The sequence below is a fragment of the Staurois parvus genome, unplaced genomic scaffold (assembly GCF_062004578.1).
Source record: "Staurois parvus isolate SC_StPar_1 unplaced genomic scaffold, SC_StPar_1.0 ptg002025l, whole genome shotgun sequence".
NCBI classification, from domain to species: Eukaryota; Metazoa; Chordata; class Amphibia; order Anura; family Ranidae; genus Staurois; species Staurois parvus.
In genome coordinates, this window is record NW_028319821.1 from 27,225 (window position 1) to 52,455 (window position 25,231).

The following is a 25,231-nucleotide window of genomic DNA, read 5'->3' on the forward strand; positions in this document are numbered from 1 at the left end:
GCTGAATGTCATATTTGTGTCGCTCACAGCCGGACTTTCTGTCTAGGGAGGGGGACATCATCGATTGGTGTTGCTGCAGCTGTGGCAGTGGGGTAGAACTGTGAATGGTGGTGGTGGGAGAATCTCACTGCTGGAAACAAAAATTGGCAACTCAGTTGCAAAAAATTCCCTGTGTGCTGGACAACGTTTTGTTCCAGGAAATTCTCATTTGGGATCAGAATGATCTGACTTTTCCAGGCACAGGGAGGCGTGTACCTGAGTACGCCCGGCGCGCTTACACAAATGGCGGGCCGACGCGCTTCGCGGACGTTGGCCAAAGCGCAGTCAGGTTAATAATTAACTCCTTGTTGACCTTATAGGTGAGAAGATTTAGCAATCGATGGGCGACTGTCGCTTTCATGAACTCCTTCCCTCCCTTGGAGAAGTGAAACCGAATTTAACCCCTAGAAGGCCAGGCGGGGAGGATGGTGGCTCAGTGAATCTAGGGCTCGGCTCAGGGGTGGAGAAAGAGGAAGAGAGAGGAGGGAGGGGGAGGCACAGAGGAGCACAGAGAGAGAGGAGCACAGAGTGAGAGGAGCGCACACTGCTAGGGACGGATCAGACCAGGCAGGAGGTTCTCAGATACGGCCCAATATCTGGACACCATCCATACGTTGGAGGACAAGGTAGGAGTCACATGGTCTCATCACCTATCTTCCCCAACTACCAACCCACCTGGCCAGCCCTGTGCCAAGGACAAACTTCTCCAGGATCAGCAGCCAGTGCAGGGGGCACACAGTACCGGGAGGGTATATACGACAGGTGGGTATAGGGCAACCATGGGGGGTGTAGAGACACTAAGGGGGGCACAGCCCTGGCCAAACGTTTTCAGAATGACACAAATATTATTGTCACAAAGTCGTCGGCTTCAGTGTGTTCGATGTTTAGATGTTCCTCTGGTATATGAGGTAGAAGGACGAGCATCTCATACGTGTCGGAGGCTTTCATTGACATGACATGTATGCAGAGTCCATATTTGCAGTGTTGACCCGTCTTTGTGAAGACCTCTGCGATTCCCCCGGCATGCTGTCCAACTTCTGGGCCACATCCTGACTGATGGCCGCCCATTCTTCCATCATCAAGGCTTGGAGTTGGTCAGAATTTGTGGGGTTTTTTGTTCTCCCGCCTCTTGAGGATTGACCACAAGTTCCCAATGGGATGAAGGTCTGGGTGGTTTCCTGGTCATGGATCCCAAACTTCTGAGGTTTTGTTCCCCAAGACACTTAGTTATGACTTCTGCCTTCTGGCAAGGTGCTCCATCATGGTGGAGAAGGCGATGTTCCTCACCAAACGGTTCTTGGATGGTTGGGAGAAGTTGCTGGAGAAGGCGATGTTCCTCACCAAACGGTTCTTGGATGGTTGGGAGAAGTTGCTCTCGGAGGAGGTTTTTGGACCCGTCTTTATTCATGGCGGTGATCTCAGGCAGAATTGTGGGTGAGCTCCACTCCCTTGGCTGAGAAGTGACCCCACACATGAATGGTCTCAGGACTGTTGGCATGACACCGGACTGATGGAGCGCTCACCTCTTCTTCTCCGGACAAGGTTTCTTCCGGATGCCCCAAACAATCGGAAAGGGGATCCATCAGAGAAAATGACCAGGTGCTTATATAGGCAGTAGGGTGTATAGAGGTACCAAGAGGGTATGGAGGCACTGGGAGGGTATAGAGGTACCAGGAGGGTATGGAGGCACTGGGAGGGTATAGAGGTACCAGGAGGGTATGGAGGCACCGGGAGGGTATAGAGGTACCAGGAGGGTTTATAGGCATCAGGTGGGTATATAGGCACTAGGGTGGTATAGATGCACCAGGGGAGTATATGGGTACCAGGAGGGTATATTGGCATTGGAAAGGTATAGAGGCACAATGATGGTATATTGGCACCAGGGGAGTATATGGGTACTAGGAGGGTATATTGACACTGGGAGGGTATAGATGTACCAGGTGGGTATATAGGCACTAGGGTTGTATAGAGGCACCAGGAGGGTATAGAGGCACTAGGGTTGTATAGAGGCACCAGGAGGGTATATAGGCACTAGGGTTGTATAGAGGCACCAGGAGGGTATAGAGGCATCGGGGGGTATAGGGGCACCAGGAAGGTATAGAGGCATTTGGGGGGGTATAGGGGCACCAGGAGGTTATAGAGGCATCGGGGGGGGGGGGTATAGGGGTGCCAGGAGGGTATAGAGACACCAGGGGAGTATATCGGTATAATGGCATTGGGAGGGTATATAGGCACCAGGTTAAGAAAGGGGTACCAGTAGGGCATATAGGTACTAGGGTGGTATATAGAGGCACCATGATGTGTATATAGGTATCAGGAGGGTATAGAGGCATCGGGGGGGGGGGGGGGATAGGGGTACCAGGTAGGTATAGAGTCATTGGGGGGTATAGGGGTACCAGTAGGGTATATAAGCACTAGGGTGGTATATAGAGGCACCATGATGTGTATACAGGTATCAGGAGGGTATAGAGGCATTGGGGGGGGGGTATAGGGGTATCAGGAGGGTATAGAGGCATCGGGGGGGTATAGGGGTATCAGGAGGGTATAGAGGCATTGGGGGGGGTATAGGGGTATCAGGAGGGTATAGAGGCATTGGGGGGTATAGGGGTACCAGTAGGGTATATAAGCACTAGGGTGGTATATAGCGGCACCATGATGTGTATCAGGAGGGTATATAGGTACTAGGGTTGGTATATAGAGGCATTGGGGGGGGGGGGTAGGGGTATCAGGTAGGTATAGAGGCATCGGGGGGGGGGGTACCAGTAGGGTATATAGGTACTAGGGTTGGTATATAGAGGCATGGGGGGGTAGGGGTATCAGGTAGGTATAGAGGCATCGGGGGGGGGGGTATAGGGGTACCAGTAGGGCATATAGGCACTAGGGTGGTATATAGAGGCACCATGATGTGTATACAGGTATCAGGAGGGTATAGAGGCATTGGGGGGGGTATAGGGGTATCAGGAGGGTATAGAGGCATCGGGGGGGTATAGGGGTATCAGGTAGGTATAGAGGCATCGGGGGGGGGGGGTACCAGTAGGGTATATAGGTACTAGGGTGGTATATAGCGGCACCATGATGTGTATACAGGTATCAGGAGGGTATAGAGGCATTGGGGGGGGGATATGGGTATCAGGTAGGTATAGAGGCATGGGGGGGGTATAGGGGTATCAGGTAGGTATAGAGGCATCGGGGGGGTATAGGGGTATCAGGTAGGTATAGAGACATGGGGGGGGGGGGTAATAGCGGCACCATGATGTGTATACAGGTATCAGGAGGGTATAGAGGCATTGGGGGGGGGGATATGGGTATCAGGTAGGTATAGAGACATGGGGGGGGGTAGAGGTAGTAGCGGCACCATGATGTGTATACAGGTATCAGGAGGGTATAGAGGCATTGGGGGGGGGGGGGGGGATATGGGTATCAGGTAGGTATAGAGACATGGGGGGGGTATAGGGGTATCAGGAGGGTATAGAGGCATTGGGGGGGGGGGATATGGGTATCAGGTAGGTATAGAGACATGGGGGGGTACCAGTAGGGTATATAGGCACTAGGGTGGTATATAGCGGCACCATGATGTGTATACAGGTATCAGGAGGGTATAGAGGCATTGGGGGGGGGATATGGGTATCAGGTAGGTATAGAGACATGGGGGGGGGGGGGTAATAGCGGCACCATGATGTGTATACAGGTATCAGGAGGGTATATAGTGATCTCCTCTAATACTCCGTTCCGCGGTCATCGCTGCACAATGCGTCTTCAGGTGCGTTATCCTTCAATGACACCCAAATGAGATGCGATTCTGCCGCGATTGTCGGCCAGCAGGATTGCGAGGCGAAGCTCACCTTCAGAAATCGCATGAAGCGTATCGCCCACAGAGGAGGCGGAGCTTCTTTCTGGGTGCTGAACGCACGCAGGGCAGCTGGACCAATGCAGAATCGCGTGTGAATCGCTCTTTGAAAAATTCGAGTAGCGGGAACACCCATTCATGATGTGCGATGTGAACGCGACCTTCTGAAAAATTCTCATTTTATTTTTAGATCTCTCAGAAAATTCTATTTATTATAACAGAACATTCCTGGCATGCTTTCTTCTAAAATGTCCATAATAACCCCCCGCCCCTCCCCCCCCTCCCCCCATCCACCCTACAATGGGGTATATATTCTCTATCAATGAGAACAGAAACATTCCATCTCCAGCCAAATAAATCAGTGAAGTCCCCGGAATCCTCACCGATCTATATACAGTATATATATATATACACCGACAGCCAGAACATCCTGACCGCTGACAGGTGAAGTGAAGAACGTGGACTATCTGGTTACCATTGGTGTCCCAGTGTTTGGTGTCCCGGAGTCTTGGTGTCCCAGTGTTTGGTGTCCTGAATTCTTGGTGTCTCAGTGTCTTGGTGTCTCGGTGTCCCGATGTCTTGGTGTCCCGGTGTCTTAGTGTCTCAGTGTCCCGGTGTCTGGTGTCCCAATGTCTTGGTGTCCCAGTTTCCCGAGGTCTTGGTGTCCCGGTGTCTTGGTGTCCCGGTGTCTTGGTGTCCCAGTTTCCCGAGGTCTTGGTGTCCCAGTGTCTTGGTGTCCCGGTGTCTTAGTGTCTCAGTGTCTTGGTGTCCCGGTGTCTTGGTGTCTCAGTGTCTTGGTGTCCCGGTGTCTTGGTGTCTCAGTGTCCCGGTGTCTTAGTGTCTCAGTGTCTTGGTGTCCTGGTGTCTGGTGTCCCAATGTCTTGGTGTCCCAGTTTCCCGAGGTCTTGGTGTCCCGGTGTCTTGGTGTCCCGGTGTCTTGGTGTCCCAGTTTCCCGAGGTCTTGGTGTCCCGGTGTCTTGGTGTCCCAGTGTCTTGGTGTCTTAGTGTCCTGGTGTCTTAGTGTCCCGGTGTCTTGGTGTCTCAGTGTCTTGGTGTCTCAGTGTCTTGGTGTCCCGGTGTCTTGAAGTCTTGGTGTCTTAGTGTCCCAGAGTCTTGGTGTCTCAGTGTCTGGTGTCCCAATGTCTTAGTGTCCTGGTGTCTTGGTGTCCCGGTGTCTTAGTGGCTCAGTGGCCCGGTGTCTGGTGTCCCAGTGTCTTGGTGTCTGGTGTCCCAGTGTCTTGGTGTCCCAGTGTCTTGGTGTCCCGGTGTCTTGGTGTCCCAATGTCCTGGTGTCTCGGTGTCCCGGTGTCTTGGTGTCCCGGTGTCCATGTGTCCTGGTGTTTTGGTGTCCCGGTGTCTTGATGTCCCGGTGTCCCGATGTCCCGGTGTCTTGGTGTCCCAGTGTCTTGGTGTCCTGATGTCTTGGTGTCCCAGTGTCTTGGTGTCCTGATGTCTTAGTGTCTCAGTGGCTTGGTTTCCCAGTGTCTTGGTGTCCCGGTGTCTTGGTGTCCTGATGTCTTGGTGTCCCGGTGTCTTAGTGTCTCAGTGTCTGGTGTCCCGGTGTCTTGGTGTCCCGGTGTCTCGTTGTCCCAGTGTCTCAGTGTCCCGGTGTCTGGTGTCCCAATGTCTTGGTGTCCCAGTTTCCCGAGGTCTTGGTGTCCCGGTGTCACGGTGTCTTGGTGTCCCAGTTTCCCAAGGTCTTGGTGTCCCGGTGTCTTGGTGTCCCAGTGTCTTGGTGTCTTAGTGTCCCGGTGTCTTGGTGTCCCAGTTTCCCGAAGTCTTGGTGTCCCGGTGTCTTGGTGTCCCAGTTTCCCGAAGTCTTGGTGTCCCGGTGTCTTGGTGTCCCAGTGTCTTAGTGGCCTGGTGTCTTGAAGTCTTGGTGTCCCGGTGTCCATTGTGTCCCGGTGTCCTGGTGTTTTGGTGTCCCGGTGTCTTGATGTCCCGGTGTCTTGGTGTCCCGGTGCCTTGGTGTCCCGGTGTCTTGGTGTCCCGGTGCCTTGGTGTCCCGGTGTCTTGGTGTCCCGGTGCCTTGGTGTCCCGGTGCCTTGGTGTCCCGGTACCTTGGTGTCCCGGTGTCTTGGTGTCCTGGTGTCTTGAAGTCTTGGTGTCTTGGTGTCCATTGTGTCCTGGTGTTTTGGTGTCCCGGTGTCCCGGTGTCCTGTTTTCCCGGTGTCCCAGTATGGGACGATATTTGTCGGAAGTCCTCGGGGTTCCGTGTTCGGTGATATTTGGGATCGCAGGGTCAGGAGGCGGGATTGTGCCGGAGTCATACAGGAAATTCCTGGATCAGGCGGGACAGTTCCTGTACTCGGAGCTGCTGCTGGGGGACAGGAGAGGTGTGGTGTCTGGCCTGCAGGTCCCCATTTCCAGCACGCCCGGTGAATGCTCGTCTCGGCTGCATTCACTTTCTGTGTTTCAGTCTTTCCTTTCTGTTCACCCGGTGATCCTGCCAGTAACTCACTTCCTGTCCTGAGAGTGACAACACTCTGTACTCTATCTATGGAGGAGAAGTGTTGTCACCCTAGGACAGGACTATAGAACACCTGTAGCCTACTATGTGGAGATGAGGAAGGGGGAGGTGTTCTGTAGTCCTGTTCTAGGGTGACAACACTCTGTACTCTATGCAGAAGTGTTGTCATCCTAGGACAGGACTATAGAACACCTTTATGCTATTATGTGGAAATGAGGAAAGGGGGAGGTGTTTTGTAGTTCTGCCTTTGGGTGACAACATTCACTGTACTGTTTCTGTGCAGGAGCAGTGTTGTCACCCTAGGATGGTACTACAGAACACGTCCCCCTATCCTTATATCCACAACATAGGGCAGAGGTGTTCTGTAGTCCTCAAACAGCACAGGAAGTTGTCAGCTCACTGGTTCCTGGCGGGATCAACAGGTAAAATGTACATGACAAACCACAGGGAGCCAAGAAGAGAAGGTCACTGTTGGGGTTCATAGCGACCTTCACCCCCCAAAATTGACCTTTTGGGCCCTCCCCCTTCCACAATTAGATTTTTTTTCCTCTTCTTTTTCGGTGCTTCGGCCTTTTTTGCGCACTTCCTGTGTTCTGGCCTAGGCAAGAATGGCGCTGCGCTCGATTCCACGCATACGCAGCTGTGCTGGAGGGCTCTAAAGAGGAACTTCAGTCTGGCTGATGCTGCCCCCCCCCCCCCCCACGCACCTCCATCTTTGAAAGTCTGGAACCTGGAAGACGGCTTCAGCCCATGGGGGGGGGGAGGGGGGTTCCACACGCATGCGCAAAGCTGGTGCTGTTATGAAGACCCCAGATCTATGTTTTCCCTCCATTCCTGGGGGGGGGGGGGGATCCTGAGTGTGCCCAGATGTACCGAAGGTCTCTTCCAGGTAAAGGACTTTCAAAGATGGCGGTGCCAGTGGGGGGGGGGGGGGGGGGGTGGGGCTAGCATTATCTGGACTGCGGTTCCTGGTCCTCTGCGCATTTGTCGCATTCCAGCCGCCCAACGCATCACTCAATGGAGCAAATACATGCGTGCGGCATTTTCACCAACTCACGTGCAACCGCATCCCAACATGTCCCCCAACGCAGCACAACGAGCGGAAAAACGTCACCTGATTTATCAGGAACGCGGCAGGCGGTGGGGGGGAGGGGATTCCCTGCATTGGTGAACACAGAGGCCTCTTCTTTCAGGATGCAATGGTGTCAGTGTTGGCCGGGAGCAGGCAGAGCAGTTCCGGGGGGTCCCAGCTGGACCGCCAAACAATGGAGACGATGAACACAAAGCCCCCATTACATGGACTCTGCCGAGTAATCAGCAGTGGAAAATCAGAGAATCGAGTTCTTATTTCTGTCCTGATTGGGGAGATTTCCCTGCACTTCCACCAGGACAGGAAATGGGGTGGAATGGGTGTCACCCAGACAGGAAATGGGGTGGAATGGGTGTCACTGGGACTGGGGTGGAATGGGTGTCACTGGAACAGGAAATGGGGTGGAATGGGTGTCACTGGGACAGGAAATGAGGTGTAATGGGTGTCACCGGCACAGGGAATGGGGTGGAATGGGTGTCACTGGGACAGGAAATGGGGTGGAATGGGTGTCACCGGCACAGGGAATGGGGTGGATTGGGTGTCACCAGGACAGGGAATGGGGTGGAATGGGTGTCACCGGGACAGGGAATGGGGTGGAATGGGTGTTACCGGGACAGGGAATGGGGTGGAATGGGTGTCACTGGGACAGGAAAAGGGGTGGAATGGGTGTCACTGGGACAGGGAATGGGGTGGAATGGGTGTCACTGGGACAAGGAATGGGGTGGAATGGGTGTCACCGGGGCAGGGAATGGGGTGGAATGGGTGTCACTGGGACAGGGAATGGGGTGGAATGAGCGTCACCGGGACAGGGAATGGGGTGGAATGGGTGTCACTGGGACAAGGAATGGGGTAGAATGGGTGTCACCGGGACAGGGAATGGGGTGGAATGGGTGTCACTGGGACAGGGAATGGGGTGGAATGGGTGTCACCGGGACAGGGAATGGGGTGGAATGGGTGTCACTGGGACAGGGAATGGGGTGGAATGGGTGTCACTGGGACAGGGAATGGGGTGGAATGGGTGTCATCGGCACAGGGAATGGGGTGGAATGGGTGTCACTGGGACAGGGAATGGTGTGGAATGGGTGTCACTGGGACAGGGAATGGGGTGGAATGGGTGTCACTGGGACAGGGAATGGTGTGGAATGGGTGTCACTGGGACAGGGAATGGGGTGGAATGGGTGTCACTGGGAATGGGGTGGAATGGGTGTCACTGGGAATGGGGTGGAATGGGTGTCACTGGGACAGGGAGATAGATGAGCCAACCTTAGTGTGCCGTCTCTCTCACTGGTATACATGCCAGCAGTCCCGGATTTGCCCGGATAGTCCCGCATTTTGGCCCTCTGTCCCGCCGTGTCCCGGGCTGTGTCCTGGAATCGCAGCACCAATCGTATTCTGGATTCTGCCCATGTGCAGTACATCACAACGGCATTAACTGCAGGATCAGGGCTGCCACTGGGCGGTCCCAGCCTATTCAAAGGCGGAGTCTGGGAAAACCAACCCATAAAGTGGGCGTGTTTTGGGTGCATCTACAGGGAAAGTGGGTGGGTAAAATGTGGACTGTAGGCGGGCTTAACAGTATCCCTGAATTCAGGGGTGCAAATGGGCGGTCCCAACATATTTAAAGGCGGAGTCTGAGCAGACAACCCATAGAGTGGGCGTGTTTTGGGTGCACCCACAGAGAAAGTGGGCGGGTGAAACATGTACCATGGGCGGGGTTAACAGTGTCCTGAGATCCAGGGGTGCAGTTGGGGGTTCCCAACATATTTAGAGGTGGAGTCTGGGCAGACCAACCCATAAGTGGGTGTGTTTTGGGTGCGTCCACCCAGAAAGTGAGCAGGCTAAATGCGTCCACCCGGAAACCAACATTTTATTCATGGGCGGAGCCTGATGGGCGGAGCCAGTCCCAGATTTGAATCCTCCAACATTTGAGGTCTCCTGCCCTGATTCCCAGCTCTGCTCCTGTCCAGCTGGGAGACTGGGGTGTCCCCGCCCACCTCTGGATGTCCCCACCCACTTTTGGGTGTTTCCACCCACCTGTGCGTCTGCCGGCCCCTCCAGATTTTCAAAATCAAATTTGGAGGCATCCTATTGGCTGTGCCCGCATTTAACCACACCCACCAAATCACACCCCATTTTCTTTTTTAAAAAACAATTTTCGCACAAACGATAAAATCAGAATTTTCTTTACAGAAAGTTGCTTAGAATCCCCAAATGTGAAATATTTCCTGAAAGCCGAGACCCTGGAGAATAAAACGGGGGGGGGGGGGGGGGGAGGAGAGGGGGGGAGGGGTGATCATGGTTTTAATTTTTTTTTTTTAATATTCTTACTTATTTAAACTTTTTTTACACTTTTTTTTTCTTCATTTAACTTTATTGCTATCAGGAGCCCCTAATGGTAGCTGTGCGCAGTGACAGGTCCTCTTTATGGAGAGATCGTGATATTTACGGGAATTGGGGCCCTCCGGCTGCATGTAGGGGCCCCCGGGACTTCCTGTAGAAGGAGCCGCATCCTGTCCTGGGATTCTGCTGAAGAATTCTGAATCTGCGAGCGCATTCCTGCCAGACGCAACGTATTGTGACGTCACGAGGGCGCGGCGCGTAAAAATACACCGCAAATGGAATCCTGCGGGGGGGGGGGGGGATGGGGGGCACATCAGTCTGCAGAATGGAGAGTCTTCCGATGATCCTGCTGAGACTTGTAGTCCACCAGGGTATGATTACCACATTGAGCCCCTCCCCCCATCATATTCACCTCCAATCCGGAGACTCCGCCTTTCCTTCCTTCATTTATTTTGTGTATATATTTTATTCAGTTGTTGGTTGTTGTTGGTTTCTTGGTGTTATTAAAGTTACTACAAACAAAACTTTATTTTTAGTGTTGGGGAGGGGGGAGACCCCCTGTCAGTGTTGGATGGAGGGTGAGCGGTGAGACCCCCCTTGTCAGTGTTGGGGGGAGACCCCCCTTGTCATTGTTGGGAAGAGACCCCCCCTGCCAAGTTTTTATTGCTGTCTGTGTCCCCGTTAGGGAGATTCATCCTCTCTACTTGTCCTGAGAGTGAAAGAAAATCTCGCATTTTGGGTTGTCACCAGAACAGGAAGAGAGAGGAAACCTTCCAATGGGGACACTGGTTCTGGTGACAGGTTGCCTCGCTTTCTCACTTCCTTTTGTGGCTATGGGACTGGAAGTGAAGGGAAATATTGCAATGGGGACACTAGTTCTTGTGACAATCGGGGATTCCCTCACTTCCTGCTGTATACGGCACAGGAAATGAAAGAAAATCTTCCATTGGGGACACTACTTCCAGTGACAAACAGGGATTACCTCCCACTTTGTGATGTGGCTATGGGACAGGAAGTAAAGAAAAATCTTCCAATGGGGACACCCAGAGACTTCCTCTCACTTTAGAAGGATTTCCTCCTTTCATGTTGTGGCTATGGGACAGGAAGTGAAGGAAAATATTTGTACAGGGACACCAGTTCTGGAGACAACCATGGATTTCCTCACTTTGGAAGGATTTCCTCTCACTTTCTGATGTGGGTATGTGACAGGAAGTGAAGGAAAATCTTTGACTGGGGACACCAATTCTGGAGACAATCAGAGAGTTCCTCTCACTTTGGAGGGATTTCCCCTCATTTCCTGCTGTGGCTATGGGACAGGAAGTGAAATCTTCCAATGGGGACACTAGTTCTGGTGACAGCCAGGGATTCCCTTACTTTGGAGGGATTTCCCCTCACTTCCTGTTTGGCGATGGGACAGGAAGTGAAGGGAAATCTCCCCGATGGAACGTGTGGTGGGGGGTATCACCCTCCTTTACTCCCCCCAAAAATGTGCCTTCAATTCTGCTTCCTTTTCTTCTGTTTGATGCCTTCCATCTCCCTCATGGACCCCCGGATTGGACTTTGTATCAGTTGGCGTCAGGGGTGGACTGACATCTCATGGGGCCCCCAGGCAATAAGGGATCATAGGGCCCCCTACTGACCCCAGGCCCTCGGGCAGTGCCCGAGTGCTTGAATGGTCAGTCCGCCCCTGGTTGGCGTATTATAATACCTGGACTATGTATACGACGTCCTCCAGGGCTCGCCTCGGTCTACACATGGGAAAGGATTGCCGTGCCCCTGAAAGCAATGTGTGGTCGGATCGCTTTTCAGAGGACAGGCAGTGAGGAGGCCACACGGCACCGCGGCGCTGCATGGCATGGTTGTGGCTCCATTGGCTTGAATGGGTCACATGAGCTACTTCCCCAGGCTTGCCGTGCGTAGGGAAGTCCATTGAAATGGTCTGACCAATGAGCACAACGCAAAGACGTTTAGCACCGCCCCTTAGGAGTCGCTGAAGATCTGGGTCCCCCTATAGTCCTGCACAGCCAGGCATTTCTCACAGGCTTGCCTTCCAGAGACGGTCCTTGAGCTTGGGGGGGGGGGTTCAGGTTTATTAGGGGATCTGAACTTGGATGGGGTGAGGGGTGTCTGGGAGGACCAACAGAACTGCAGACTGAGGACAACTTCCTGGCGACTGTGGACAAGTCTCTTCTGGAAGCCCTCCAACCTCTCCTGGTGCACCACCCCAGACCCCAGATAGTCCTCTTCTCTCCAGCTGTCTGGAGGACTCCCTGGACAAGAGGATCCAATGCCGGCCACTTTATAATGACCAGTCCCGGGCAAGGAACGAATCAGGTTCCCCCCAGAGCGCTCTTTCCCCGTAGCTGGCCCAGGGGGTGTAGGACCACTCATTCAGTCTCCGTCCTGTGAGCTGGTGTAGGTAGGTTGTTGCCAGGAGCGGAGTGACAACGTATGGGGCAATAGGGGATCATGGGGCCCCTGTGTCCTTGCCCATACTCAAAGCACACCCAAAAAAGCCTATAAAAGGTACCAGGGGCATCTCATGGGGCCCCCTACTGACCCCGGGCCCTCGGGCAGTGCCCGAGTGCTCGAATGGTCAGTCCGCCCCTGGTGGTTGCCTTCAGGCTGGGCTGGCTCCTTTCTTGGCTCCACAGGTAGTCCTCCCTCCAGGGATAGGAGAGGCTGAGCAATCCTCCTGTCCAAGTCCCAGCCTGTAGATAGGCCCCTTTCCCACCGGGCCCCCTCCCTGCATCTCTTCTTCTTCCACATCTTCCACCCGAACTCTCCTGCTGCTGAGCAGGCTCAGTCATACTTAAGGGCTGTCCTGACCCCATGCCAAGCCTCCTGTCTGGGGATTGGTCAGGATCCCCTAAGCACGAAGATCAGCCCCTCCTCACCACCGCCCACTGCTTCTAGAATCTTCTCCAAGATTCTAGAGCAGGGGGAGCTATTAAGGAACTGCTCTGAAGAGCCTCTCAGCCCTGATATGACCCAGCTGACTACTCCCAGGCTGCTGCTCAGCCTTTCCAACTAACAATTAGCAACTATCTCCCCCTGGCTGTCTAGAGGGGGCGCTACAGACGCACGGCAACATGGCGCAATTCTGTCCGCAATATGGATGGATGTGAATGAGGCCTTAGAGGTCCCCAAAGAATAATAATCTCACACAGGCAGAGGCGTCCCTGGGGTTGGTGTCACCCGGTGCGGTAACACTTGGTGTCACCCCTCTGACAATCCCCGCAGAATGGATCGGATCTGCGGATTGAGCATTATGGATCGGACTCTGATCCAATGTGGGCCCCGATCCGCAGATCCGATCCATCCTGCGGGGAGCGTCGGCTTTCTTTACAACTTACCTCTTCGTGGAGCGGGTTCGGTGTCACCCCGTGCAGTAGGTGTCACCCGGCCGCACCCCCGCACCTGCCTCGGGACGCCACTGCATACAGGGAATATTTTTTTGAGAAATGTATGTTTTAATTATTTATAACCGTCGGGATATACCTGGGGGGGGGGAGGGGGGCTCATTTATATGGCGTCGTGATTTATAAAAATCGTTGTTTTTTCATACAGTTTTCATTTCTCGGGGATTTTGGGGGGTTTTGTATTCTATTTCAGGTCCCCTTTGGTGTTGCTGGGTTGTCCTTAAGGCCAGGTTCACATCTATGCGGGCTGCTGTTGATGCGTTTTTCTGGTGCGTTTTTGCTGCGTTTTGCTTTTTTTTTTGGCGAATAGGAAAGTATGACAGTTCTGCTCGTGTAGTCACATAGTTAGTCTGGCTGAAAAAAGACAAAAGTCCATCCATGTCGTCCGACTTTGATGTGATTTTGATGCTGCTTGAGTGCCAGAGAGTGCAAAGACGCAACAAAGACGCACTACACGGATGGACTTTTGTCTTTTTTCAGCCAGACTAACTATGTGACTACACGAGCAGAACTGTCATACTTTCCTATCAGCAAAAAAATAAAAAAGCAAAATGTATAAAAAACGCACCACTTGCCCTTCTGGTGCGGCTCCATTGAAATCTATTAAACGCAGTCTGCTGCAGGGGAATAGTCCCTGTTCCTTTTCCAGAAAACACAGCGGCTGAAAACGCACAGATTCCTAGGAAACGGGCGGACTGACTGACCATTCAGGTACTCAGGCACTGCCCGAGGGCCCAGGGTCAGTAGGGGGCCCCATGAAATGCTCCTGGTACTTTTCATAGGCTTTTTTTGGGTGTGGGTGAGGACACAGGGGCCCCATGATCCCCTATTGCCCGGGGGCCCCATGAGTTGTCAGTCCTCCCCTGCTAGGAAACCATGTAAAAGGGATTGTTGAGCGATTCTGCAAACTGGAAGACGCACTGAAGTCAGCGTGTGATCCTCGGGTAAATGCTCTGGTGTCACCGCCTGGAAGGAGGACGTTGGTGTCACCCGGAGGAATATTATGTTTTCTGGGAGTTACTTTGTATCAGATTCGGGAAGACTGAGATCACTTGTCCGTACTCCACCCCAAACAAACCTTTCCCATAGCCCCGCCCATTCAGTATTCTGCAGGGGAACCTGCCATCCACAGTAACCTGAAGCTTTCCCAGGTAACCATGATGCCCCGGGGCCGAGGCTCTGTGTAACGTCTCCATAGAGATTGGCTTGTGTTCAGCGCCATCCATCACTATCTTCTCACATTTCCCACCGGTGGACTTGGAGAATTCCCTCGTCTGATACACGCCAGGAACAAGGCGTCCAATGAGAGAACTCAGGTGAGTCGCTGGAGGAACCCCAATAGCAAAGGGTTAATAAGACAGGCGATGCTCCAATGAACCGTTGAGTCCTCCAGGCGACAGTTGTGTTTACGGGTAATATACATCCATGTACTGAGGGTGAGGAATCCATTTCAGGGCCGGTGTAGAGGGAACCAGGGACCTTGGAGGACGGTTAGAGGTAACGGCATACTAGGGTCTCCTCCACCATAGGGTGAGGAATCCGTTTCAGGGCCGATGTAGAGGGAACCAGGGACCTTGGAGGATGGTTAGGGGTAACGGCATACTAGGGTCTCCTCCACCATAGGGTGAGGAATCCGTTTCAGGGCCGGTGTAGAGGGAACCAGATACCTCGGAGGACGGTTAGGGGCAACGACATACTAGGGTCTCCTCCACCATAGGGTGAGGAATCTGTTTCAGGGCCGGTGTAGAGGGAACCAGATACCTTGGAGGACGGTTAGGGGTAACGGCATACTAGGGTCTCCTCCACCATAGGGTGAGGAATCCGTTTCAGGGCCGGTGTAGAGGGAACCAGATACCTCGGAGGACGGTTAGGGGTAACGGCATACTAAGGTCTCCTCCACCATAGGGTGAGGAATCTGTTTCAGGGCCGGTGTAGAGGGAACCAGATACCTTGGAGGACGGTTAGGGGTAACGGCATACTAGGGTCTCCTCCACCATAGGGTGAGGAATCCGTTTCAGGGCCGGTGTAGAGGGAACCAGAGACCTCGGAGAGCGGTTAGGGGTAGCGGCTTACTAGGGTCTACTCCACCATAGGGTGAGGAATCCGTTTCAGGGCCGGTGTAGAGGGAACCAGGGACCTCGGAGGATGGTTAGGGGCAACGGCATACTAGGGTCTCCTCCACCATAGGGTGAGGAATCCGTTTCAGGGCCGGTGTAGGGGGAACCAGGGACCTAGGAGGACGGTTAGGGGTAACGGCATACAGGGGTCTCCTCCACCATAGGGTGAGGAATCCGTTCAGCACCATCCATCACTATCTTCTCACATTTCCCAGCGGTGGACTTGGAGAATTCCCTCGTCTGATAAATGTCAGGAACAAGGCGTCCAATGAGACGGCAGAGAACTCAGGTGAGTCGCAAGAGGAACCCCAACAGCAAAGGGTTAATCAGACAGGCAATGCTCCAATGAACCGTTGAGTCCTCCAGGCGACAGTTGTGTTTACGGGTAATATCACACCCGGCCTGTGAGGACATCATTGTACTGAGGGTAAGGAATACGTTTCAGGGCCGGTGTAGAGGGAACCAGAAACCTCGGAGGACGGTTAGGGGTATTGGCATACTAGGGTCTCCTCCACCATAAGGTGAGGAATCCGTTTTAGGGCCGGTGTAGAGGGAACCAGGGACCTCGGTGGACGGTTAGGGGTATTGGCATACTGGGGTCTCCTCCACCATAGGGTGAGGAATCCGTTTCAGGGCCGGTGTAGAGGGAACCAGGGACCTCAGAGGACGGTTAGGGGTAACAACATACTGGGGTCTCCTCCACCATACGCTTCGTTTGGCTGATGCCCCTACTTCTGGTCTGGTAAAGATCATTTAGGTCCTCAGTTTGGATGGATGTGATGAGATGATGGAGCTACAGGTGGAATTTCTTACAGGTTCCTGTTTATGTTTATCTTTTAGGAGACATGAGAGGGCCACAGATGGATGGAAGATGCCCCTGGAAATGTAACTAGCCACCGGAATCATTCATGGTCTTCACATTCCACCCCAATCCAGCCATGTCTGGTGAGTTATCTGTGCCCAGGGATCATAGATCATAGAATGGCGGCAGAAGAAGACCAAGCGGTCCAACTTGTCTGCCTCTTTTATTTCGTTCTTTTTCTATTTGTCCCAAAATATATCAACTTACTGTAGACTGACAACCTACCTCTGCTGGAGGTCTATTCCAACCATCAACTACCCTTTCTGGACTATAATACTTTCTAAGGTCAGATTTTCCTCCTGCTAGTTTAAGGTCATGTCCCCATGTTCTTAGATTCAAAATGGGACCTCCTTCCTCCCGCCGGTGACCCCTCTAGTGATAGATCTATATAGAGGAATCAGGACCTCCTTCCTCCTGCCGGTGACCCCTCTAGTGATAGATCTATATAGAGGAATCGGGACCTCCTTCCTCCTGCCGGTGACCCCCTCTAGTGATAGATCTATATAGAGGAATCAGGACCTCCTTCCTCCTGCCGGTGACCCCTCTAGTGATAGGATCTATATAGAGGAATCGGGACCTCCTTCCTCCCACCAGGGACCCCTCTAGTGATAGGATCTATATAGAGGAATCAGGACCTCCTTCCTCCTGCCGGTGACCCCTCTAGTGATAGGATCTATATAGAGGAATCAGGACCTCCTTCCTCCTGCCGGTGACCCCTCTAGTGATAGATCTATATAGAGGAATCAGGACCTCCTTCCTCCTGCCGGTGACCCCTCTAGTGATAGATCTATATAGAGGAATCAGGACCTCCTTCCTCCTGCCGGTGACCCCTCTAGTGATAGGATCTATATAGAGGAATCGGGACCTCCTTCCTCCTGCCGGTGACCCCTCTAGTGATAGATCTATATAGAGGAATCGGGACCTCCTTCCTCCTGCCGGTGACCCCCTCTAGTGATAGATCTATATAGAGGAATCAGGACCTCCTTCCTCCTGCCGGTGACCCCTCTAGTGATAGGATCTATATAGAGGAATCGGGACCTCCTTCCTCCTGCCGGTGACCCCTCTAGTGATAGGATCTATATAGAGGAATCGGGACCTCCTTCCTCCCACCAGGGACCCCTCTAGTGATAGGATCTATATAGAGGAATCAGGACCTCCTTCCTCCTGCCGGTGACCCCTCTAGTGATAGGATCTATATAGAGGAATCAGGACCTCCTTCCTCCTGCCGGTGACCCCTCTAGTGATAGATCTATATAGAGGAATCAGGACCTCCTTCCTCCTGCCGGTGACCCCTCTAGTGATAGGATCTATATAGAGGAATCGGGACCTCCTTCCTCCTGCCGGTGACCCCTCTAGTGATAGATCTATATAGAGGAATCGGGACCTCCTTCCTCCTGCCGGTGACCCCTCTAGTGATAGGATTTATATTGAGGAATCAGGACCTCCTTCCTCCTGCCGGTGACCCCTCTAGTGATAGATCTATATAGAGGAATAGATAGATGGGGGGAGGGGGGATTCTGAGCTTCACTATGACTCCGCCCTTCTATATGGACTGCACTGAAGCTGCTGAATTGTGACCAATAAGAGACAAAGTCATCCATTGTTTCAGGATTGGCTAAATGTCATCACCAATCAGACCTGATCACCCCGAGGATGAGTCCCGGATCCGGCATGACTCCATTCCCTGTTATGGGAAACTCCGCTCTGTGCGGCCAGAACACCGACCTGCTGGAGGGGACATTATTATTATTATACAGGATTTATATGGCGGCAGGAGGTTTGCTCAGCGCTGTACATTATAGGGGGGACAGAACATGAGACAAGACAGAACAATACAATACACGAGGGGGGCGAGGGCCCTGATCCTGGGAGCTTACAATCTAGGAGGGAGGGGCTGATCCTGGGAGTTTACAATCTAAGAGGGAGGGGCTGATCCTGGGAGCTTACAATCTAAGAGGGAGGGCCCTGATCCCGGGAGCTTACAATCTAGGAGGGAGGGGCTGATCCTGGGAGCTTACAATCTAGGAGGGAGGGCCCTGATCCTGGGAGCTTACAATCTAAGAGGGAGGGCCTGATCCTGGGAGCTTACAATCTAAGAGGGAGGGGCTGATCCTGGAAGCTTACAATCTAAGAGGGAGGGGCCTGATCCTGGGAGCTTACAATCTAAGAGGGAGGGGCCTGATCCTGGGAGCTTACAATCTAAGAGGGAGGGCCTGATCCTGGGAGCTTACAATCTAAGAGGGAGGGGCTGATCCTGGGAGTTTACAATCTAGGAGGGAGGGGCTGATCCTGGGAGTTTACAATCTAAGAGGGAGGGGCTGATCCTGGGAGCTTACAATCTAGGAGGGAGGGGCTGATCCCGGGAGTTTACAATCTAAGAGGGAGGGGCTGATCCTGGGAGCTTACAATCTAGGAGGGAGGGGCTGATCCCGGGAGTTTACAATCTAGGAGGGAGGGGCTGATCCCGGGAGTTTACAATCTAAGCTGGAGGGCCCTGATCCTGGGAGCTTACAATCTAAGAGGGAGGGGCTGATCCTGGGAGCTTACAATCTAGGAGGGAGGGGCTGATCCCGGGAGTTTACAATCTAAGAGGGAGGGGCTGATCCTGGGAGCTTACAATCTAGGAGGGAGGGGCTGATCCTGGGAGTTTACAATCTAAGAGGGAGGGGCTGATCCTGGGAGCTTACAATCTAGGAGGGAGGGGCTGATCCCGGGAGTTTACAATCTAAGAGGGAGGGGCTGATCCTGGGAGCTTACAATCTAGGAGGGAGGGGCTGATCCCGGGAGTTTACAATCTAGGAGGGAGGGGCTGATCCCGGGAGTTTACAATCTAGGAGGGAGGGGCTGATCCCGGGAGTTTACAATCTAAGCTGGAGGGCCCTGATCCTGGGAGCTTACAATCTAAGAGGGAGGGGCTGATCCTGGGAGCTTACAATCTAAGCTGGAGGGCCCTGATCCTGGGAGCTGACAATCTAAGAGGGAGGAGCTGATCCTGGGAGTTTACAATCTAGGAGGGAGGGGCTGATCCCGGGAGCTTACAATCTAGGAGGGAGGGGCTGATCCTGGGAGTTTACAATCTAGGAGGGAGGGGCTGATCCCGGGAGTTTACAATCGAGGAGGGAGGGGCTGATCCCGGGAGCTTACAATCTAGGAGGGAGGGCCCTGATCCTGGGAGTTTACAATCTAGGAGGGAGGGGCTGATCCCGGGAGTTTACAATCTAAGAGGGAGGGCCTGATCCCGGGAGCTTACAATCTAAGAGGGAGGGCCTGATCCCGGGAGCTGACAATCTAAGAGGGAGGGGCTGATCCTGGGAGCTTACAATCTAAGAGGGAGGGCCTGATCCTGGGAGCTTACAATCTAGGAGGGAGGGCCCTGATCCTGGGAGCTTACAATCTAGGAGGGAGGGGCTGATCCTGGGAGCTTACAATCTAGGAGGGAGGGGCTGATCCTGGGAGTTTACAATCTAGGAGGGAGGCCCTGATCCTGGGAGCTTACAATCTAAGAGGGAGGGGCTGATCCTGGGAGCTTACAATCTAGGAGGGAGGGTTGATCCTGGGAGTTTACAATCTAAGAGGGAGGGGCCTGATCCTGGGAGTTTACAATCTAGGAGGGAGGGGCTGATCCTGGGAGTTTACAATCTAAGAGGAAGGGGCCTGATCCTGGGAGTTTACAATCTAGGAGGGAGGGGCTGATCCTGGGAGTTTACAATCTAAGAGGGAGGGGCCTGATCCTGGGAGTTTACAATCTAGGAGGGAGGGGCTGATCCTGGGAGTTTACAATCTAGGAGGGAGGGGCTGATCCTGGGAGTTTACAATCTAGGAGGGAGGGCCCTGATCCTGGGAGTTTACAATCTAGGAGGGAGGGGCTGATCCTGGGAGCTTACAATCTAGGAGGGAGGGGCTGATCCCGGGAGCTTACAATCTAGGAGGGAGGGGATAGTGGTTCAGGAAGAAGTGGCTGTGGGGGATGGAGTGGTGGGAGGAGTGGAGGAGATCGGTTGTTAAGTGAGGATGGGGTAGGCTTCCCTGAAGAGATGGGTTTTCAGGGTGCACCTAAAGGTGAGGAGGGTATGTGACAGTCTGATGGATTGGGGTAGGGAGTTCCAGAGGATGGGGGAAGTCCTGGAGAAGTCGGGCGTGGGAGGAGGAGACCAGGGAGCTAGAGAGTAGGAGGTCCTGTGAGGAGTGAAGATTACGGGTTGGGTTATATTTGGGTATCAGGTCGGTGAGGTAGTTTGGGGCGGAGTTATGAATGGCTTTGTATGTCAGAGTTAGGAGTTTGAATTTTATGCGTTGGGCAATCGGGAGCCAGTGGAGGGATTGGCAGAGGGGGGTGGAGGCCAGTTGAGGGATTGGCAGAGGGGGGTGGAGGCCAGTGGAGGGATTGGCAGAGGGGGGTGGAGGCCAGTTGAGGGATTGGCAGAGGGGGGTGGAGGCCAGTGGAGGGATTGGCAGAGGGGGGTGGAGGCCAGTGGAGGGATTGGCAGAGGGGGGTGGAGGCCAGTGGAGGGATTGGCAGAGGGGGGTGGAGGACACTGAATGGAGGCCAGTGGAGGGATTGGCAGAGGGGGGTGGAGGACACTGAGTGGAGGTCAGTGGAGGGAATGACAGAGGGGGGTGGAGGACACTGAATGGAGGTAGGTGGAGGGATTGGCAGAGGGGGGTGGAGGCCAGTGGAGGGATTGGCAGAGGGGGGTGGAGGACACTGAGTGGAGGCCAGTGGAGGGATTGGCAGAGGGGGGTGGAGGACACTGAATGGAGGTCAGTGGAGGGATTGGCAGAGGGGGGTGGAGGACACTGAATCTCCATTCAGTGGAGGGAATGACAGAGGGGGGTGGCAGAAGCGGAGCGGTTGGTGAGGTGGATGAGTCTGGCCGCTGAGTTCAGGATAGACTGAAGCGGGGATAGTCTGTGATGAGGCCGGTGATGAGGGAGGCCGCTGAGGAGGGAGTTGCAGTAGTCCAGACGTGATATGATGAGGGAGTGAACGAGTAGTTTAGTAGTGTCTAGTGTTAGGAATGGGCGGAGTTTGGAGATGTTGCGGAGGCGGAGCCTGCATGAGTTTGCCAATGATTGGACTTGGGGCTGGAAGGACAGATTGGAGTCTAGAGTGACTCCCAGGACTTTGGCTTTTGGGGTGGGACTGATGGTGGCGAGGATGTGGGAGGATCCCTGATGATGTCTCTTCCCATAATCCTCTGATAGGTCACAATGTACAGCAATAGGATCATTATTCAGCGTAGAGCCACCTTTCAGAAGCCGTCCTTGATGGTGTCATCAGTCTGCTGCAGGCAGGAGGGAGAATTGCCTCAGTTCCCCCCCCCCCCCCAGTGATCAGACTGTACATTGTAACTTTGTAAAAGGAGGACGCGTTTCCTCAGTCTCCCCTCCCCCAGTGATCAGACTATACATTGTATCTTTGTAAAAGGAGGAGGGGTCATTTCCTCAGTCTCCTCCCCCAGGGATCAGACTGTACATTGTAACTTTGTAGGAGGAGGAGTCATTTCCTCAGTCTCCTCCCCCAGGGATCAGACTGTACATTGTAACTTTGTAGAAGGAGGAGGAGTCATTTCCTCAGTCTCCCCTCCCCCAGTGATCAGACTGTACATTGTAACTTTGTAGAATGAGGAGGAGTCATTTCCTCAGTCTCCTCCCCCAGGGATCAGACTGTATATTGTAACTTTGTAGAAGGAGGAGGAGTCATTTCCTCAGTCTCCTCCCCCAGTGATCAGACTGTACATTGTAACTTTGTAGAAGAAGGAGGAGTCATTTCCTCAGTCTCCTCCCCCAGGGATCAGACTCTACATTTTAACTTTGTGGAAGGAGGAGGAGTCATTTCCTCAGTCTCCTCCCCCAGTGATCAGACTGTACATTGTAACTTTGTAGAAGGAGGAGGAGTCATTTCCTCAGTCTCCTCCCCCAGGGATCAGACTGTACATTGTAACTTTGTAGAAGGAGGAGGAGTCATTTCCTCAGTCTCCTCCAACAGTGATCAGACTGTACATTGTAACTTTGTAGAAGGAGTGGGTATGTGTAAGGGTCTGCCTATAATGATGTTTGTATTTCAGGTCTTCTCCGGGCCGGACATAGATCGTTGTTATTTCTGATGTTCGGGGTGCTGATGGGCGGCACAGCGGAGGACCCCTGTAAATGCGTTGTCCTGCAGACGGATTACGATTGGTCGCTGCTCATGTCTGACCACTGCTGTGTGAAGCTCAGTCTCAGCGTTGACACCCTGGAATGGAATATATTCACCTCACTGGCCAGTCTGAGGGTCCTGGACCTCTCCAGCTCTGGAATCCTGGAAATCACGGACGCCGTGCAGGGGAGGAACCGCACAAACATTGAGCATCTGTACCTGAATAACAACCACCTGAAGGACCTCCCTGACGGGTTCCTGAGCAACGCTCCCCACCTGAAGGTCCTCCATCTTCAGCACAACAAACTACGAAGGCTTCCTGCTGACTTCCTGAAGGTCTCGGACCAGATTGAGGAGATCCACCTGAACTCCAATGACTTGGATTCCCTTCCCGCTGGTCTCCTCAAACCTTCCCTCACCAGACTCGGCTTTCTGAACAACAGCCTGGACTGCACATGTGTCCTCTACAACCAGCTGGAGCCCAAACTCCAGGACAACCACACACGGTCATTGCTGGAGGAGGTGATCTGCTCTGCGCCCAATGAGGTCAGCGGCTTACACATTGTGGAGGTGGAAAGGGGGAGACTTTGTAGGTCCCACAGTTTGACCATAGCCCTCATCTGCATCCCGCTGGTGGCACTTCTCCTCTTCATCTGCTGGTATTGCTGCTGCCGCAGACATAAAGGGAATTACACCAACGCGGGGCGAGAGTGCAGTCTGGTCACCGTAGACCGCAATGGCGCTGGAAATGTGGGGGGGGAGTATCACCACTATGAACCGCAACAAAACTTCCAGAAGAACCGGCGGGAAGCAGAACCCGGTCAGTTCAAGGACCCCATTCTACTGAAACCTTCTGCCGCTCTCCTTGGGAGTATCCGCGACCTCTATGAGGAGGTGGAAATCAAACTGGGAACCTCTGCAGACTCTTTAGTGAAGGGTGAAGGACAGGTTTGCCAGGAAGGCCCGGGTCTGACCTTGGCAGTGGAAGAGGAGGAAGAAGAGGTGGACTTGAGGGCTGATGAGTTAGAGGTGGACACTGTGAGCGTAACGGAGGTCATGAAGGACTCAACAGACCGAGAGAAGCTTTACCTCAATCAGTCTACGGACTATTACAGCTTAGTGCCCGGCATTGAGCTGGAGGACTCGGATCATTGTGAATATGAGAGTGTAGACCTCACCTAGACAAACTCTATAAACCCAACAGAACCGGCCAGCTATGGCCCACCACACTGGACATGGCCTGAGACCACCGTTGTGGTGCACATTGGTAAAAAAAAAATGGTTCCAACTCTTCTGAAAGACTTATTTTGTACCTCCAGCCAGCTATGGGCCACCAGCCTGGGCACAGTCTGAGACCCCCATTGCGGTGCACATTGGTCGGGAAAGCCCAGATCCGACTCTTCTTAATAAGGAACTGGCCATCCATGGTCCACCAGATCGGTCATGGCCCAAGACCACCATTGTGATGCATGTTGGTAAAAAAAAAAAAACTGGTTCTAACTCTTCTGAAAGAAAACACTGACTTATTTTGTAGATCTGGCCAGCAATGGGCCACCAGGCAGTTTGAGACCCCAATTATTGCACAGCAGGTCTGGTTGAAAAGAGACAGAAGTCCATCCAGTTCAGCCAATAGAAGGGAAAATGTGCAATATGGTGCACATTGGTCAGGGATGCCCAAATGGGCCATTAGATCGGTCACAGCCTCGCCCTTGCTGTGGTGCACATTGGTCAGGAAAGCCATTAGATCGGTCACAGCCTTGCCCTTGCTGTGGTGCACACTGGTCAGGAAAGCCTGGATTCGACTCTTCTGAAAGAAAATAATGACTTATCTTGCAGAACTGGCCAGCTGTGGCCCATGAGACCCGGCACAGTCTGGGACCCCCGTTGTGGTGCTCACTGGTTAGGGAATGCCTGATTCACACTCTTCTGAAAGAAAGCACCGACCTATTGCATACATCCAGCCAGCTATGGGCCACCAGACTGGGCCCAGCCTGAGACCCCACTGTGGTGCACATTGGTCACCCTTGCTGGATTCGACTCGTCTTAAAGAAAACAATGACTTCTATTGCAGAACTGGCCAGCTATAGGCCACAAGAGCAGGAGGAGCCTAAGACCCCCGTTGTGGTGCACATTGGCCAGTAATGCCCAAATCCAACTCTTCTGAAAGAAAGCACTGACTTATATTTCCAAACTGGTCAGCTATGGCCTACTGGACCGGGCCCAGCCTGAGACCCCCGTTGTGGTGCACATTGGTCAGGAAGAGCCCGGATCCGACTCAAAGCACTGACGTATTTTTCAGGAGCTGGCCAGCTATGGCCTTCTGGACTGGGCCCAGCCTGAGACCCCCGTTGTGGTGCACATTGGTCAGGAAGAGCCCGGATCCGACTCAAAGCACTGACGTATTTTTCAGGAGCTGGCCAGCTATGGCCTTCTGGACTGGGCCCAGCCTGAGACCCCCGTTGTGGTGCACACCGATCAGGAAAGCCGGGGGTCCAACTCTTCGGAAGGAAAGCACTGACGTATTTTTGAGGAACTGGCCAGCTGTGGTCCATCAGACCGGGCCCAGCCTGAGACCCCCGTTGTGGTGCACACCGATCAGGAAAGGGTCCAACTCTTCGGAAGGAAAACAATGACTTATGTTTTTATCTCAGTTTAAATCTTTTATGCAAATATTTATTTTTATACATTTGTCACAAAGCTTTATTGGTTACTACTGAATTGTACGGTTTACACACTTTGTACCGGTGATCCTGTGTTAGTCCCGCCCACTGTAGGCCGCGCCCGTGGCCGCACCTTGGAGGGAGCAGAGCCATCGCCGGGCCGCGTCTGTTTAATATTTAACCAGAATAATCGATTGTGAGAAACATTCCTGGAATTCCCGATGTCGTTATTCCTGAGTAAAGGG

At 53.3% G+C, this 25,231-nt stretch overlaps 1 protein-coding gene across 2 annotated transcripts; it reads left to right on the forward strand.

Annotated features, from left to right (window-relative positions):
• Positions 1-547: 547 nt before the first annotated feature.
• Positions 548-25,192, forward strand: LOC149432961 (uncharacterized). Of its 2 annotated transcripts, none has more exons than XM_089664760.1 (3): positions 548-665; positions 16,166-16,270; positions 22,256-25,192. In XM_089664760.1, the coding sequence occupies exons 2-3, from the start codon at positions 16,234-16,236 to the stop codon at positions 23,506-23,508; spliced, it is 1,290 nt and encodes a 429-aa protein (XP_089520886.1). In that variant the 5' UTR covers positions 548-665; positions 16,166-16,233; the 3' UTR covers positions 23,509-25,192. The 2 variants fall into 2 exon arrangements, with proteins under 2 accessions (XP_089520886.1, XP_089520887.1); XM_089664761.1 differs by lacking the exon at positions 548-665 and adding an exon at positions 15,322-15,614.
• Positions 25,193-25,231: the final 39 nt, after the last annotated feature.